This window comes from Coturnix japonica, chromosome 9 (genome assembly GCF_054131305.1).
Source record: "Coturnix japonica strain WE chromosome 9, WE-NBRP24, whole genome shotgun sequence".
In the NCBI taxonomy this organism is placed as follows: domain Eukaryota; kingdom Metazoa; phylum Chordata; class Aves; order Galliformes; family Phasianidae; genus Coturnix; species Coturnix japonica.
Genome location: NC_140671.1, coordinates 7,252,804 through 7,267,440, shown reverse-complemented (window position 1 = coordinate 7,267,440; position 14,637 = coordinate 7,252,804). Strand labels below are relative to the sequence as shown.

Below are 14,637 nucleotides of genomic sequence, written 5' to 3'. Positions count from 1 at the left end.
AGCTCCCGCCCCGTCCCCACCCGGCTCCGCTCAGCACCGCCGGAACCGAACCGACGGTGACGGTGCAGCCGCTCCCCACGACACACAGGGCGAAGTTCTGCCACGTGCCATTAGGACTCGGTTGGCTTCATCGCCGCCCTTAATCACTTAATGATAAGGAATGAAGGCAGGTGGTTAATGGGATGCTGTGCCCGGGCAGGTTCGCTCGTGGCAACTCGCAGCTGTTGTAGGGGGTTGTACACATCGACTCCATCACTAAGCACAACACAAGCAGCAGGAACACAGATGTGCTCTGCTTCAATCACATGTTGTTCCTGCTGACCCTGGGGGATTTCCTGACTTTCATACCTCCAAGCTTTCTAGCACCATCCCTGTTATTTTTCCTCCATCAGTGTATTACCAATGATGGTGTACGTTTACTCTGCTTTACAAAACAACAAAAGGCAGAGCTGGGTCTCTTCCTGCAGGTCTCCAAGGGCAAATGGAGGCTACAAGCACAGGGCAGTTGTAAGCCTGGCAGGGACAGCTGGAAATACCAGTGGTGAACATAAGAGTTAAGGCCTTTAAGCTCACAGCGGACAGGAGGTGTTTTAGTCTGCATTAACAGTAACACTTTGCACAGCTGCTGCCAACCCTTGTACAGAAGGGAAGGAAACAACCCAGGCAGGGAAATAACTAAAAGACAGAACAGGACAACCACAAATCCGCTGTCATCACTTTTGCATTCCAGAAACTTTAAAATAGTTTATATAATATCTTTAAAAAACATACATGTCTATTTATTTAGAAGCTGCAGTTCATTCAACCTAGAACGGCTCTTTGAACAGCATCCTGCTCCAGGCACTGCACACATTCCTCATGACACAGCTCCAAGCTGTCCCATTTCAGTGTTAAAAAAGGCACAACCCTCACATCTGGTGAGCAGCAGCTCCATCAGGCCCATGACCGAGACCTGGCCCTGGCTCTCCTGTTCACTGCTGGTAGTTTTACATATGGCAGTCGGGTAATGATGCGAAATTCTCTTCAAAAGCAATTGCATTTGCTTCTCGAAAGCCAGTAAGTTGACCCTGTTTCCTGTGTCCTTGAATGAGGCCTGTAATAGCTGACTTGAGATGAGATAAGCTTGAGGAGATGACCCCCAAGCTGAGGAACCACATCTCCTTGTCACTGTGCTGGGTATCTTCAGTGCCACGAAACACAGCCAGCTCTATTTGCATTCATTCATTCAGACTCGTTTCTGTGCTCGCTCGACCTGTTCAAAATTAAAGTTGAGAAGGTGAGTGGAAACACTCCTGCCCATGGTCATACAGAAGGGACTTTGGGCAGCAATGTAACAGTACCACGATCTGTTCTGTACCGCCCTGCCCCTTACGTTCCTTATCTGCAACTCAAAATTGTTATTTTTCAAGGACAAATATTTATCAAGTCCTCAAAGAAGGGAGCAGAACACTTGCTCAAATCATACAGCACAAAAGTATCTGTTACGGTTCCCTTGTCCACCAATGTGGCAAGTTAAATGCTATCCCATTTCTGTCCTAAAGCTCTCAATTTTCCTACTGTGTGTAAAGATCTGCAGACAATGCTTTTCTTCACACCAAAATGGATATTCCTCAGTCCAAGAGAAGGATTCTGGACACTGCTCCTTGTGCTTGTCATGACTTGCAATGAACTGTAAACTATAGCGTTGAATTTTGAATTTTCTTCCCCATTTTCTGCTGTTTTTCCCTCTTACAGTTACCTTGACTGTCCTCTCAAGTTTAGACAGAGCCTCCTCGTATTGCTGCACCAACGGCTTTAACAACCTGCCCTTGACCAAGTGCTTCTCTATGTCTGGAATGCCAGCATCCTTCAACATCTGCAGAAACCTGCGTTGCTGCACAATAAAACAGACACAGGAGAAAAAGAAGTGAGTGCCCCCCCTTCACAAGGCGCACCCTGCTGCGTCCCAGCTGGAACACGAGCACATCTGGGGATTCTCTGCCTAGTCACGGAATTAAGATTTTCCAAGTACAAAACACAGCTGATTGGAGAAGGTTAAAAAGTAACGTGAACTTTCAGCTCCTTACAGTCCTCCATCTTAACATTTCAAATGAACCTGATACCAATGTCATACCTGGATTCTGAGGACCATGCTGAAAGCTAAGCCTGCTTTTCCTGCACGAGCTGTTCTTCCAACACTGAAATCAGAACAAGGAACATCAAGTCAGTTCAGTCACGCATTAGTCACTGCCATTATCAGCTTCAGGAGCCTGGTTGAGAAACTCTCCAGATTTAGGAGAAAGTCTGGATTTTCATGTTTAACAGGGCAAAGGATGAACATTTCCAGAGTCCATTTACAGCTGCTGAGCCTCTGCAGTGTTCTGAGCATCTGGAAACCCAACTTGATGCTCTCCAGGACAATGCTTGTAGCTCCTGTAGAATACATTTATATAACAGGGTGCCCGATTTCTGTTTTAATCCCACATTGCTCTCATCATGCCATGAATTAGCTTCCGATTTAACAAGCTAGTTCTACATTAAAAGGAGTTAAGTTAAAAGGAGTTTCAGCTCTGGATTTTTCTGAGTGCATGTTGCTTATGCTAAGTGTTTCAGAGAACACCGAGCTCAAACACCTTCCTTTTGTTCCTGCTTCTCTTACCGGTGGATGTATGTCCTGATGAACTGAGGTGCGTCATAGTTTATTACACAATTCACTCCTTTAATGTCAATCCCTCGAGCAGTGGCATCTGTGCTGATTAACCTGGATTTAAACGTACATACAGTTGCTTTCAGGTAACATCTCTGCCATTACACAAGCACACACAAAACAGCTGAACACAGCACAACTACTGCTTATCTGTTAAAACTGGGTAAACTTCTGAGCTCTAAGCATTAAAGCAGCATTGGAAGTCACACAGTATAACTGGCATTAGCTGTCTGTTTCAAGTGTCACTACAGTTATATATGAAAAACTACAGAGCATTTCCAAGTTCTCAAAGCATGTAACACTGAGCCAGGCAGCTGCCAGCACAACAGAGGTTACAAACCTGTAAACCATCTGAGCCCTGTTTAAATACCCTCTTAGGTTTACACACTAGAATTAGTACATGTCCTAAGACTTACAGGAAACTCATTTAAGATACTCACAGTTGTATCTTTCCTTGTTCAAATTCCTTCATGGTCCTTTGTCTCTCATTTGGAGGTATACGAGAAGAAAATTCGGCCACAGTGATACCACCAAAAGCCTGAACAAGCAGGAACAATCTGCAGGTGGAAGGGATAGAAACCATCACTTCACTACTTAACCCTGTAACACCACTATGGCAGCCACCTGCCAAATGATCTCATGAATATACTCACCTGTGAGAAGCCTCTCTGGAATTGGTAAAGCACAACACACGGGTAAACTTCTTTGTCAGCATGAAGTGCAAGAGGAGCAATGGCTTGGAATTCAGGTCACAAGGCACATAACTTTGCTGCAGTCATCAGGGAAGAAGTTCAGAGACAAATTACTTCTCACCAAAGCTATTTTCCCTGAAACTTACTACTTGTCCATAACATACATAGGCTTGGATGTTTTGCATCTAACAGCAACAAAACCAGATCCCATAGTGCCACCCCCTATTTAGAACAAGTCACAGCAACACAGCACAAGGCAGAGGCAGGAGACCTATTTTTTTCTAGTGCTCTGACTTCCCTATGGCAAGTATCAGCATGCGCTGTCTTCTTGTCTACATACTGATCTGTACTCGCATGCCTCAAAATGCATGCTATACATATATATGTAAAATATAACTTGAGATGGACAGTTGAGAAGTGCTACATTACTACTTATCTCCACTCCCTTTTGCAAGCAAACTTAATTTGATACGAAGAGCTTAATTTTAAAGAATTCCAGTCCTGACCAAACAAACAATTAGTAATGAGAAAACAGATGAATGAAGGCAGAGCTCTGAGTAAAAAACCTCCCAAAGCCACTTTCTTTCAGCATCTCTGTCATACAAGGCACTGAAGGAAAGGTGTATTTGTTTGTAAGTTACAAACATCACTAGATACCCCAGAGTTAAACTAATCTCAAAGTCTAACTTATTCAAACACTTTTTTTTCCCAACAGCTACCAAATAGGTTACTTTTATGGATGCAAGAGAATTAATATCATACCGACAGCCCCTCAGGGAGTGTGTACTTCTCTTCAGAATCTTGTTCGGCCTCTGTTCCATCTCTGAGTGTTTTTTTCTCAGAGTAGACAGATGTGAAGAGGCGAGGCTGAAACAAGCCCAACTGCTGCAGCTTCTCTGGGTCCTGGGTCAGCGTAGCTGAAAACAGCAGTTTCTGTAAGGGTATCTGAGGGTAACAGCAGCTGAAACAAACAGCATATGGAAACTGAACTCTGAGCATAGGGCAAAGGAATTCCCCCACATGTGCTTTCAGATGATGTTATGAGGGAAGTAATTAAAGATTTTTGACACCCTTTTCCCGCTCTGGGCCCTTCTGGTAAATCTTGCTTAATAGTGGAGCTCACAGATGGAACTGGATCAGCATTCTCAACTCAACTGCCCAGCACTCATTTGTTACCTTGGCACACGTCCCTGCACCCCAGTCACCCCCACCCCAATCCCAGTCACTTCCTTCCTCCATTGATGATCTCACTTTCTGATGCACTTCTGCCATGCTGTTTGAAAAGAGCAGCTGCAAATGCAGTTCAGCATTTCCCTTCCAAGTCTGTCAGAGGACAACGCTCCTGTTTGCTGTGTGAATGATTCAGAGACCTGCAGTATTTGTGTATTCTTTTGGTGCTGCTTTAGAATAGTTAGGGAATGCCTGAAGAAGGCAATACTTAGATTTCAGTCTAAAAGACATCCCTCAATACCAGCTGTCCAGTGCCTGCTTTCACAAGCTTTGAAGAAGTAGCTGCCTCAGTTTGGCAGACATTTCTCGGAATTACCTTGCAAACAGTTCAAAGAAATGCGTTTTGCATCTTACCTCGCTGCTGTGACAGGTCCTGGTTTGGTCCTCTGAAAAAGTCTATTAGAACCAGCTTCATTTTCTGCTTGGAACGCAGCTTTGACAACCTGGTTCAGCCAATTCTGGTGCATGTCATCAATCATACGGTCAGCTTCGTCTATGATCTGAATTCACACAGACAAAAGACATTACCTGTGAAATACTACCTTGAACTTGGCAGCTTTTTTTCATTTAAGTCTATAACAGTGAGCCAGAATCCAAGAAACTTCCAGCCAACAGAAATGCTTACTTTGCCCATCTTTCCTCAAATGAAGGCAGGCATTTCTATCCTAAAACTGAATTTTGATTTCCTTTTAGATGCTCAGTGGCCAACTGGGCACTCAAACTACATACAAGTTCATTTGCGCTTCTGCAAAGACATGGTTGTATTTAAGAGAAAACTTGTCAAACGCTAATTAAGGTGGCAGCCATGTCTCTGTACAGATTCCAATACGGTGGAATTAACTTGAAACTCTGATAATTAACCCTGAAAAATAACACCTTTATTTTTTAATCAGAATAGCTTTACTCCAAGTTTGTGTCTGCAAGGGTAAGAAAGTGTCACGAGCTGGAATAGAACTTCTCATCTTAAGGCAGCTGCCTGGACAGTCTAAAGCACAGACCAAGTATATACAACAGTTCCAACAGGGAGATATTTATGCACTATGCAAGAACATAGCAAGAATTACAGACCCAAGGGAGCATACACTGAAATGGCAGGTGTGTGGACTCACCAGGAAGCGAAGCTGTGTCAGGCTGAACCCTGGGGTCTTACTGATGTGATCTGCGAGCCTCCCTGGTGTAGCCACAATAATATCAGCGAGGCTGCAATAGCCCGTCACTCTGCAAGAACAAGCAGCTCATCAGTAAGTTTCTCCCCTCACTGTAAAGCATTTAACAAAGATCCTTGGTGGCCTGAAGATTTTCCTAATGTTTTTTCACTTAAAAGTAATACAATTCAAATATCCAATTTACCGGCACACAAAAGCAATACTGGGCACTAAACCCTGCCCTCCACTGTACCACCTCAGCTTAAGCAGAAAGTAACATTCTTCATTGCAAGTCAGAAAAGAGCACATAAGAAAAGCTGCAGCAGAAACCAGTAAAAAAACAAAACCAGTCTCTATCATATAAATCCACTATCCAAAATCCTTCCCACGTGATGATGCAGTATAACAGTCTGTATTTTGACCTCTGCTTGTGGAGATTACAGTTTACAATCTCTATAAAACTTAACAAACGACCACTTAACCTACTTTTTCTGGACAAGCATTTCCTGCTCCTTCGCAAAAGATTTCTGGCCAGTAATCAATACAACCTTCAGCCCTGTCCCATCGGTGTAAATGTTGAACACTTTACTCACCTGAAAAGAAATGGACTTTGTTAGCTGCAAGAAAATCAGTGAAATTGATACTTTCCATAAAGAACAATTCCACTGACAGAGCATTCAGCCTGCTTCCATTAACAGCCAAGCAAATATTTACTGCATTAGCCCTTCTTTCAGCACAGCAAGAAAGGTGAAGAGCTGGGTACCTGTTGTGCCAGTTCCTTTGTGGGCAGAACAACCAGAGCTCGCACTTGGCAAACCACCCTATCCAGCAGAACCTATAAAAACAAAGGTTAAATGAGGCCCTGACAGCAATGGGGTGAGAAGGAGTTTCTTTAAACAAATAAGAAGAGATAGGCTTGACACATCCACCCAGAGTTTTACATTTCTGTTTTACTCCCCCACCTCCTCTCAACTCATTTTATCAGCTGTCTGTGAAAGAGCAGTGAGCACAAAAGGATTCACACAGATCCTGAAGGGCAGCTTTGAGCAAAAAAAAATAAACCAACAAAAAAACCCTGCTGATTTGCATTCACAAATTTCTGGTCTTTCTCACCTACTTTTAAATTCAAATTTTGCCTGAACAAAAGCAACCTTAATGTTTTCCGTGCAGGTATTTTGCTGGTAGTACAAACTCACCTGTACTATTGGTATGACAAAGGACAGGGTTTTACCACTGCCAGTGGGAGCTGAGACACAGATGTCTCTGGGGCGATATCCTCCCTGCCCCATCAAATACCCATTGGACGCACTCTGTAGAACAGCAGGTATCACCTCTGCCTGAACTGAACAAAAATGGAAACAAACATTATTTACACAGTTAATCGACTGTTGTCGAACGGCGGGAGAAAAGCAAATGACCACACCTGTCATTGACATATGATCAGCTATTCTCGTTTATTCCTTGGCTGCATGTACCTTTATAATACGGATAATTAGCTCATACATATTGCAAAAGTGGAGCTAATCATTGGTTCCCAATTACATACCATCCCCGAGTATCTTTGCAGCTTGTTGTTATCATCCTGAAAGTTACTCCCTTGCCGAGTTCACAAAACCATGGCTAGTTTCTCACCATCCCAGGGCATCCTGTTGATCTCACTGTCCTTGCAGGTGGCAAGGTTGCTTGATTAACTGCACCGTGTTTACGACCCTTCTCAGCTAGCTGTAAAAAACACTCCCTACATTTCCCCCGTTTTCTTTTAGGATGAAAAAGGGTTTGATTTAACGACCGATTAATCATATTTAACAAGCAGTTCAGTTCATTTGTTCAGTCAGTTCTCATGTAGTTTTATCCTGCTTCATAGCTGCTGTTCTGTGAACTTCTCATCTGGATCCATGACTGACGCTCTGTAGAATCCTTCTTACAATACTGCCTATAGAATAGCAACACTACTTAAATTAATAACATAACTATTATAACTCAATCAAGGCCTCGATTGACAATACTCTAAAAATGAAAAAGAGACAAGTCAAATACAACATAACAACATTACTATTAAATCCACTAAAAAGAACAAACATGTTTGTACTGCAACCTAAGTTTCTGCAACCTGAAAATAAATCCATGAGGGTCCCATTGTGTTAATCTGTAACTGATCAGGAAAAGTCTTCAATTTTTATATACTCTGATATATTGATTTTTAATGACCACTAAAATTTGTGCAGTAAATGCTTTTAAGATGTTCATAACCATGCTCTACCAACTGAGTTATCCGGGCTAATAATTGATTAATGATCGCACAATTTAATGGAATAGCATGTCAAATAGAACCAATTTTAGAGGACAAATGTACTAGAGTATCACTAGGGGCATTAATACTTATTGACCCTTGAGAAACAGCAAGCCATGTTGGTGGTGGATGTGACAGGTAGTGCCAGCAGGGCGTCCCCTGCTTCAAGGTGCACATTTCCTCTCTCACCCATCACAGATTCTCTCCTGCATTCAGGGTCTGAAGGATTTCTTCCAGTTGTACACCATATCTGCATGGCCAGTGCGTGATATAGAGCCCAAGTGGAACACCTGCTTGGAAAACAGAATAAACTATCAAATTTAGTTCTATTAGCGTGCACTTTTGTCTAAAATGATGCATGGTTATATTTTCAGATCCCAATTAATTGGATGTAAAAGAGGTATCCGTTCTATGATACAGGGTCATCTCTTTGCCTGGGAATCCTTTCCAGGTTTTGTCTTTGCAAATTAAGAAAAGCTAACTAATAGGCTAATAACATCATAACCAAACAGTACTAAAACATTAAAAGAGCTATTCCTGTAGATTCTAGCATTGATAAGATCAAATCCTGTTTAATACACATCTGATCTATTACTAAAATAGAAGAAGCACACAACATCCCAGCTAATGCTTTAAACTCTAAATCTTGAGACTGCATTGGTAAAACAGAAAATCACAGAATCACAGAATCACAGAATTATCAAGGTTGGAAAAGACCTAGAAGATCATCTAGTCCAACCATTACCAATACTTCCTGGCTAAATCATATTCCTCAGTCCCACATCCAAGCGTTTCTTGAACACTCCCATGGTCGGTGACTCCACCACCTCCCTGGGCAGTGCATTCCAATGCCTGACTACTCTTTCCAAAAAGTAATACTTCCTAATGTCCAGCCTGAATCTCCCCTGATGCCGCTTAAAACCATTCCCTCTAGTTCTATCACTATCACAAACTATGTCAAACTATTACTAATATTATCTATAACACAGCAAGTTACAAAGCAATACCACTAAGTAAGAAACACACAATTACAATTACTATAAAGGCTGGATGCTATTTTCTGCCTTCAGATGAGACCGAAGATATCATGCTGGAACCCACATAGGGCCAGTCCCTGTGGAAATACGAGCATATTCACGACCCCAAGTTGTCAGTGGTAGGGAACAGTCCCAAAGTCCTGTGGCCATATTCCAAACATTAACCATAGGCTGTTCCTTTAGCACTGGGGAAGCCTCAAAATGACGATCCACATAAGCTGTATCTGTATGAACACGATTCAAAAACTTCAGCACAAGCAAAACAAGCAAAATCTTACATAATATTTTCAAAAAATTCAGCACAAGCAAAACAAGCAAAACCTTGCATAATATTTCTTGTAGTGTGTCTCCCATATTCCCCCTTTTTTGTTTAAGAATAATAAGAATGGATTTCAATGTTTGATAAATGTGATCAGTGATAGCTTGTTCAGTGGGAGAATGAGCAATGGCTGTAGTATGTTTAACACACCCTTCTTGGAGGAAAGTTTGAGTGGCCTTAGAGGTATATGCAGGCCCATTATCTGTTTTTGTAGTATGTGGGATTCCCATAGCAGCATAAGCAGATAACCAGTGTTTACGGATGTCATGACTGTGTTCACCTGTATGTGCTGTGGCAAATACATAAGAAGAATGAGTATCTATTGTTACATGTGCATATTTTAGACAGCCAAATTCAGGAACGTGAGTGACATTTGTCTGACACAGTTGAAGAGGTGCTGTGCCACATGGATGTGTCCCAATTTGAGGCAAAGAGGTATCAGTCAAATTATGTAGCCGGTATTCAATCATAAACACAGCGTATTGCATAGCAGAGAGGATCATTCTTAACACAGTTTTCCAATCGTGAGGGGTCATAGCGCAACTGTCACTGTTTGCAACCAAAAGATTGTATGTAAAGGCTGACTGAACTCCGTATGTTCTCACTGACTCCCTTAGCTCCTTCACTGCCTCACACGGCAGGGATTCCAAATGGGGGACCTGATTAGGAAAGGTTTGCAACGTGTCAGCATCACCCCTTAATATTGTTTCTTTTCTGCCTTGTTCTAAGACATCACAGTACGCTGTAGGGAAATTTGTCATTCCTGCTCCAAACAAAGTATCAAGAGAAAATGCGTCCGATTCGCTTTCTGGATCTACAGGACCTGGGTCACAACGATCCTCTGGTTTCGGTCCATCCGCATCTTTAACCACATTATACATGGGCTGCACAGACGCAGCCGCGCACGACGAGGGGGGGGCGGCACGGCGAGTCGCAGAGAACGACGTGGGCGAAGCAGAGGGCGGGGAGGCCGTAGAGACCGACAACGCGGCGAGAGACTTGTGCGGGGGGGCAGGCGGCCGCTGGCTGGGAACGGCAGCTTGTATCGGAGCGCGGCCGCTGTTCTTTCTTGCGCTGGGCTGGAGGTTTCTTGACCGGCGACGGCAGGTGACGGTGTTGTGGTTGTCCGAGCTGCAGTTGTGGCACCACACACCGACAGCTTGGCAATTCCGTCGCAAATGTCCTTTAACGCCGCACCGGAAACATTTAAAAGAGGTGCTTGGGCCTGCACTGGTTACCGCAGACGCTTGTAAGGGTGCAAGAGCTGCTAACACTTGATTCTGGGAAGCCTCAGCCTGTGCCTTTAATCCTGCCCCTAGCTCTTTAATAGCCTCAACTATGAAAGCCTGAGCCCCCGTGGGCACACTCGATAATCTGTCTAACGCCTCCTCTATTGTCCAGTTACTCCTCAAAGTACTTAGAATGCCACGAGCTGTAGCATTACAATTCTGAAGTGCACAATGTTTTAGCATTATTTCCCTCATGTACTCTGGTACTCCAGCCTTCTCTATGGCTCCAGCTACCTTATCTAGAAACGCTCCAAAATCCTCATTTCTTCTCTGCTGGATTCCCATATAAGACCGCAGCCCACCTGGCACCTTGATCTTATCCATAGCCTGCCTGGCCAGATACATTGACTCCCTACATTTAGCTGGTCCTAATAAAGCCTGGGCCTCCGTCCGGATAAAAGGACCCACCCCCAAAAGTTCTTCAACGGTGACATTATACAAGGAATCTCCGGGCTGCCTAACTATCACAACGCTCTGTTGGCACATCTCTTCCCAATAAGCATTAAATAGCAATTGTTCGTGCTGCGAAAAAATCAACCTAGCTATAGCCCGACAATCAGATGGCAACAAAACCTGAGTACTCCAGATATAATCCAGTATCTGTCTCGCTGGCTCACTTTTTACTCCAAACTGACTGACCGTAGACCGCAATTGTGACAACAACTTCCAATCTAAAGCACTGACAGCAGCCTGTGTCCCACCTGCAGGATTATGCGAATACCCCCCCGGCAGCACCATGTGTTGCACCGCTTCCAACGCCCCACCGTCTCCCACCTCTAAACAAGCCCGCGCCAGCGCAGCCCAAGCCTCCCCCCGCTCCCGCGCGACGGCCTCCGCCAGGTCACTCTGTGCCCCAGGGAGCGGCTCATTGCAAAGGGGGGTCGAGGGGGCTGGCTGTAGCGCCATGGTCGATGCAGGCGGCTCGTCTGATACAGACGTGCCGGGAGACGGGGCACTCGGCTCCGCAGCCACCGGCAACGCAGGCTCGGAGGCCGGTGGCAACTTTACGGTGGACAAAGCAGGGGACACCGGGCGATCTGACCATTCATTATAATTCTTATTCCTCCCCTGCACAGCACTAGCTTGTTCTGCCGCTTCCTTTTCTGCCTGATGTAGCAACAAATCATTATAAACCACACGCCACCACTTCCCGCATTTTTTAGCTGTTTTATCCCCATCTAATATTCCCTGAAAAATTGCATCTCCAAATTTACGCCACTCAGCAAGATCATACACTAAATGCGGATTCTGAAATAACCCTTTAGCATACCCATATGCTAATAACTCGGGGAGTTCCTTTTGCAAGTCTGTCCCCTTAACCTGACACTTTCTTTTCAAAAAACAAGAAAATACCTGACACCTTTTTTTAAAAAAGCAAGAAAATAATTCATAAACCGCTTGCCTTCCCATACCTATTTGTCAGCGCGCTGTTGCAGCCTTAAAGGACGTCGGTGGCCCGTATTGGCTAGGCCCTTCTGTAAGGTCACCTAGAGCACCTGCACCTTCTTTTCCTGGCGCATGCTATCCCCGCTGCTTAAGGATCCAAACACCTTCGCCACTGCGATCCTTCCTGGTAGGCCACATCGGGGGTCACCAATTGTTGTCGAACGGCGGGAGAAAAGCAAATGACCACACCTGTCATTGACATATGATCAGCTATTCTCGTTTATTCCTTGGCTGCATGTACCTTTATAATACGGATAATTAGCTCATACATATTGCAAAAGTGGAGCTAATCATTGGTTCCCAATTACATACCATCCCCGAGTATCTTTGCAGCTTGTTGTTATCATCCTGAAAGTTACTCCCTTGCCGAGTTCACAAAACCATGGCTAGTTTCTCACCATCCCAGGGCATCCTGTTGATCTCACTGTCCTTGCAGGTGGCAAGGTTGCTTGATTAACTGCACCGTGTTTACGACCCTTCTCAGCTAGCTGTAAAAAACACTCCCTACAATCGACTAAGACTAATTTATCTAGAAAAATCTACATTTTACACAACAAACCAGTTTCCACATCTGTGCCATTGCTGCTACAGGCATAAGACAGGAAGAATTAAAACCAGCACAGATGCTGTTTTTCCCCCCAGGTCTTTTTCATTCATGAGCTTAGCACTGAGCGCAGATTTCCTTCCCCAAGAATTCAGCTATTTCTTATGCTCAGAATAGATGTTACTCTGTTAAATACTGTTTTCAGCTCCTGCCCATATTGTTGTATTCATGTTAGGTTGAAGTACACAAAATATGCATCACGGAAAATCAGCATTATCTACCAAGGAGCAAAACACTTTCCATGGGCTTTGAAGTCATTCAAGTTTGCTTCAAAAGAGAAAATGAGGACTGAAATGAACAATCCTGTAAGAACAACAGCTATAACTGCCATATGTGAACTCTCTTCTTTCCCTGCCTCACAACTAGTCCTCACAAACCAGCCACCTTGTTTTATTTACGAGGCTTAGCAGCAGGGAACTAAGTAGAAATGGAATGACAAAAGCAAGCTCTCCCTCTTTTGGCAGCTGTGAGCTATTACTTCAGAGGGAAGATTTAGGTTGGATGTTAGGGGGAAAGTTCTTTACTAGGAGAGTGGTTAGGCCCTGGAACAGGCTGCCCAGGGAGGTTGTGGATGCCCCGTCCTTGGAGGCCTTGTTCAAGGCCAGGTTGGACGGGGCCCTGGGCAACCTGATCTAGTAAAGGTGTATGTTTGGTGGCCCTGCCAGGCAGGGGGTTGGAACTACATGATCCTTGAGGTCCCTTCCAACCCGGGTCATTCTGTGACTCTGTGATTCAAAACATACATTTTGTGTAGTAGCATTTATAACTAAATGAAAGCCTTCAATTACTAGAACACATAATGTTTTGAAAATAGAAGTTAAAAACTGAATTCATTAATGCATTAAGCTTGCTTTTGTTTTATGTTTCATCTCATTGACTACACAAAATATACAGCAGCAGAGTGAAGGAAATACATGAGCAAGTTTAGAGAAAGAAGGTACCTGGAAAAAAGGACTCTATGCCATTCATCTGCAGCTTTTTCAACAGCTTGGGGTGAATTCCTGGGACATCCTTGATGGGAATTAGATTCTCTTTGATCCGTTTTTGCACTAACTTGGGTTGAGCAAGCCAGTGTGGTAAGAAGGGCTGTACCTGGGGTGAGAGAAAAAGAGCAGCAGAGTGTTTTTGCTACTGAACAGGCAAAGCCATACTCTAAACACATGCTGATATGGCACCTTTTCATTCCTAGCTGCCATCTAAATTCAGTCAATGCTGTTACCTTCTGCACGGGCTTTTTGTCATAGTCCCCCAGAACTGCCAGGCTGGAAGGTGGTGGATGTGCTTCTTCCCCCGCGGCTGCTGAGGGCAGCTCCTCCTCTGTACTTCGGTCTCCTTCACTGCTCTCTTTCTTCCTCTCTTCAGCCCCTTCATTTCCCTCATCCCTCTTCCTCCTTTTAGGGGATTTTTTAAGTTTGCTCCTGTCTTCCCGTTGTTCAGTATCTCCTTCAGATTCTAAGTAACAGCAGCACAGCGCTACAGATCACAGCGTTCCACACACAAGGCTGCAGCGCGGTGCTGCCCCCATTACCTGCCCCATGGCCCAGCTCTCCATCCTTCCTTCTCTTCACAGCGCTGCCGCCCTCTCGCTCCTTCCTCAGCCGTCCCTGCTCGGCTTCGCCCTCCAGCCCCTCTCCGCCGAGCTCCTGCTGCCTCCTCAGCTGCCGGGCCTTCGCCTGCTCGCGGAGCCGCTCCAGCAGGGCCCGAGCCCGCTCCTCCTGCGCCGTATCGTCCGCATCCTCCTCCTCCCCGATGTACCTGAAAGGGCCGAGCAGCAGCCGGTCACACACGGCCGGTCACACACGGGCCCCTAGGCCCGGCCGCAGCCCCACCTGCTGACTGCGAACAGCGCCATGTCCGTGTGAGGGGGGGCTCCAGAACAGCGGGAAGATGGCGCTGAGG

The 14,637-nt window shown here is 44.8% G+C and overlaps 1 protein-coding gene across 2 annotated transcripts; it reads right to left on the bottom strand.

Moving 5' to 3' along the window:
• Positions 1-703: 703 nt before the first annotated feature.
• DDX51 (DEAD-box helicase 51) lies at positions 704-14,595 on the bottom strand. Of its 2 annotated transcripts, none has more exons than XR_014949157.1 (16): positions 14,568-14,595; positions 14,267-14,493; positions 13,958-14,190; positions 13,680-13,830; positions 6,950-7,095; positions 6,517-6,588; positions 6,240-6,346; positions 5,718-5,826; positions 4,963-5,108; positions 4,141-4,295; positions 3,340-3,455; positions 3,127-3,243; positions 2,639-2,740; positions 2,114-2,177; positions 1,739-1,873; positions 704-1,252 (listed from the first exon to the last, which is right to left on the bottom strand). XR_014949157.1 is itself a non-coding variant. In XM_015878345.2 (16 exons), exons 1-16 carry the CDS (start codon positions 14,588-14,590, stop codon positions 1,226-1,228), a joined length of 1,974 nt encoding a protein of 657 aa, XP_015733831.2. In that variant the 5' UTR covers positions 14,591-14,595; the 3' UTR covers positions 704-1,225. The 2 variants fall into 2 exon arrangements, 1 of the variants encoding a protein (XP_015733831.2); XM_015878345.2 differs by having other exon boundaries at positions 4,141-4,339.
• Between the last annotated feature and the right edge of the window lie 42 nt (positions 14,596-14,637).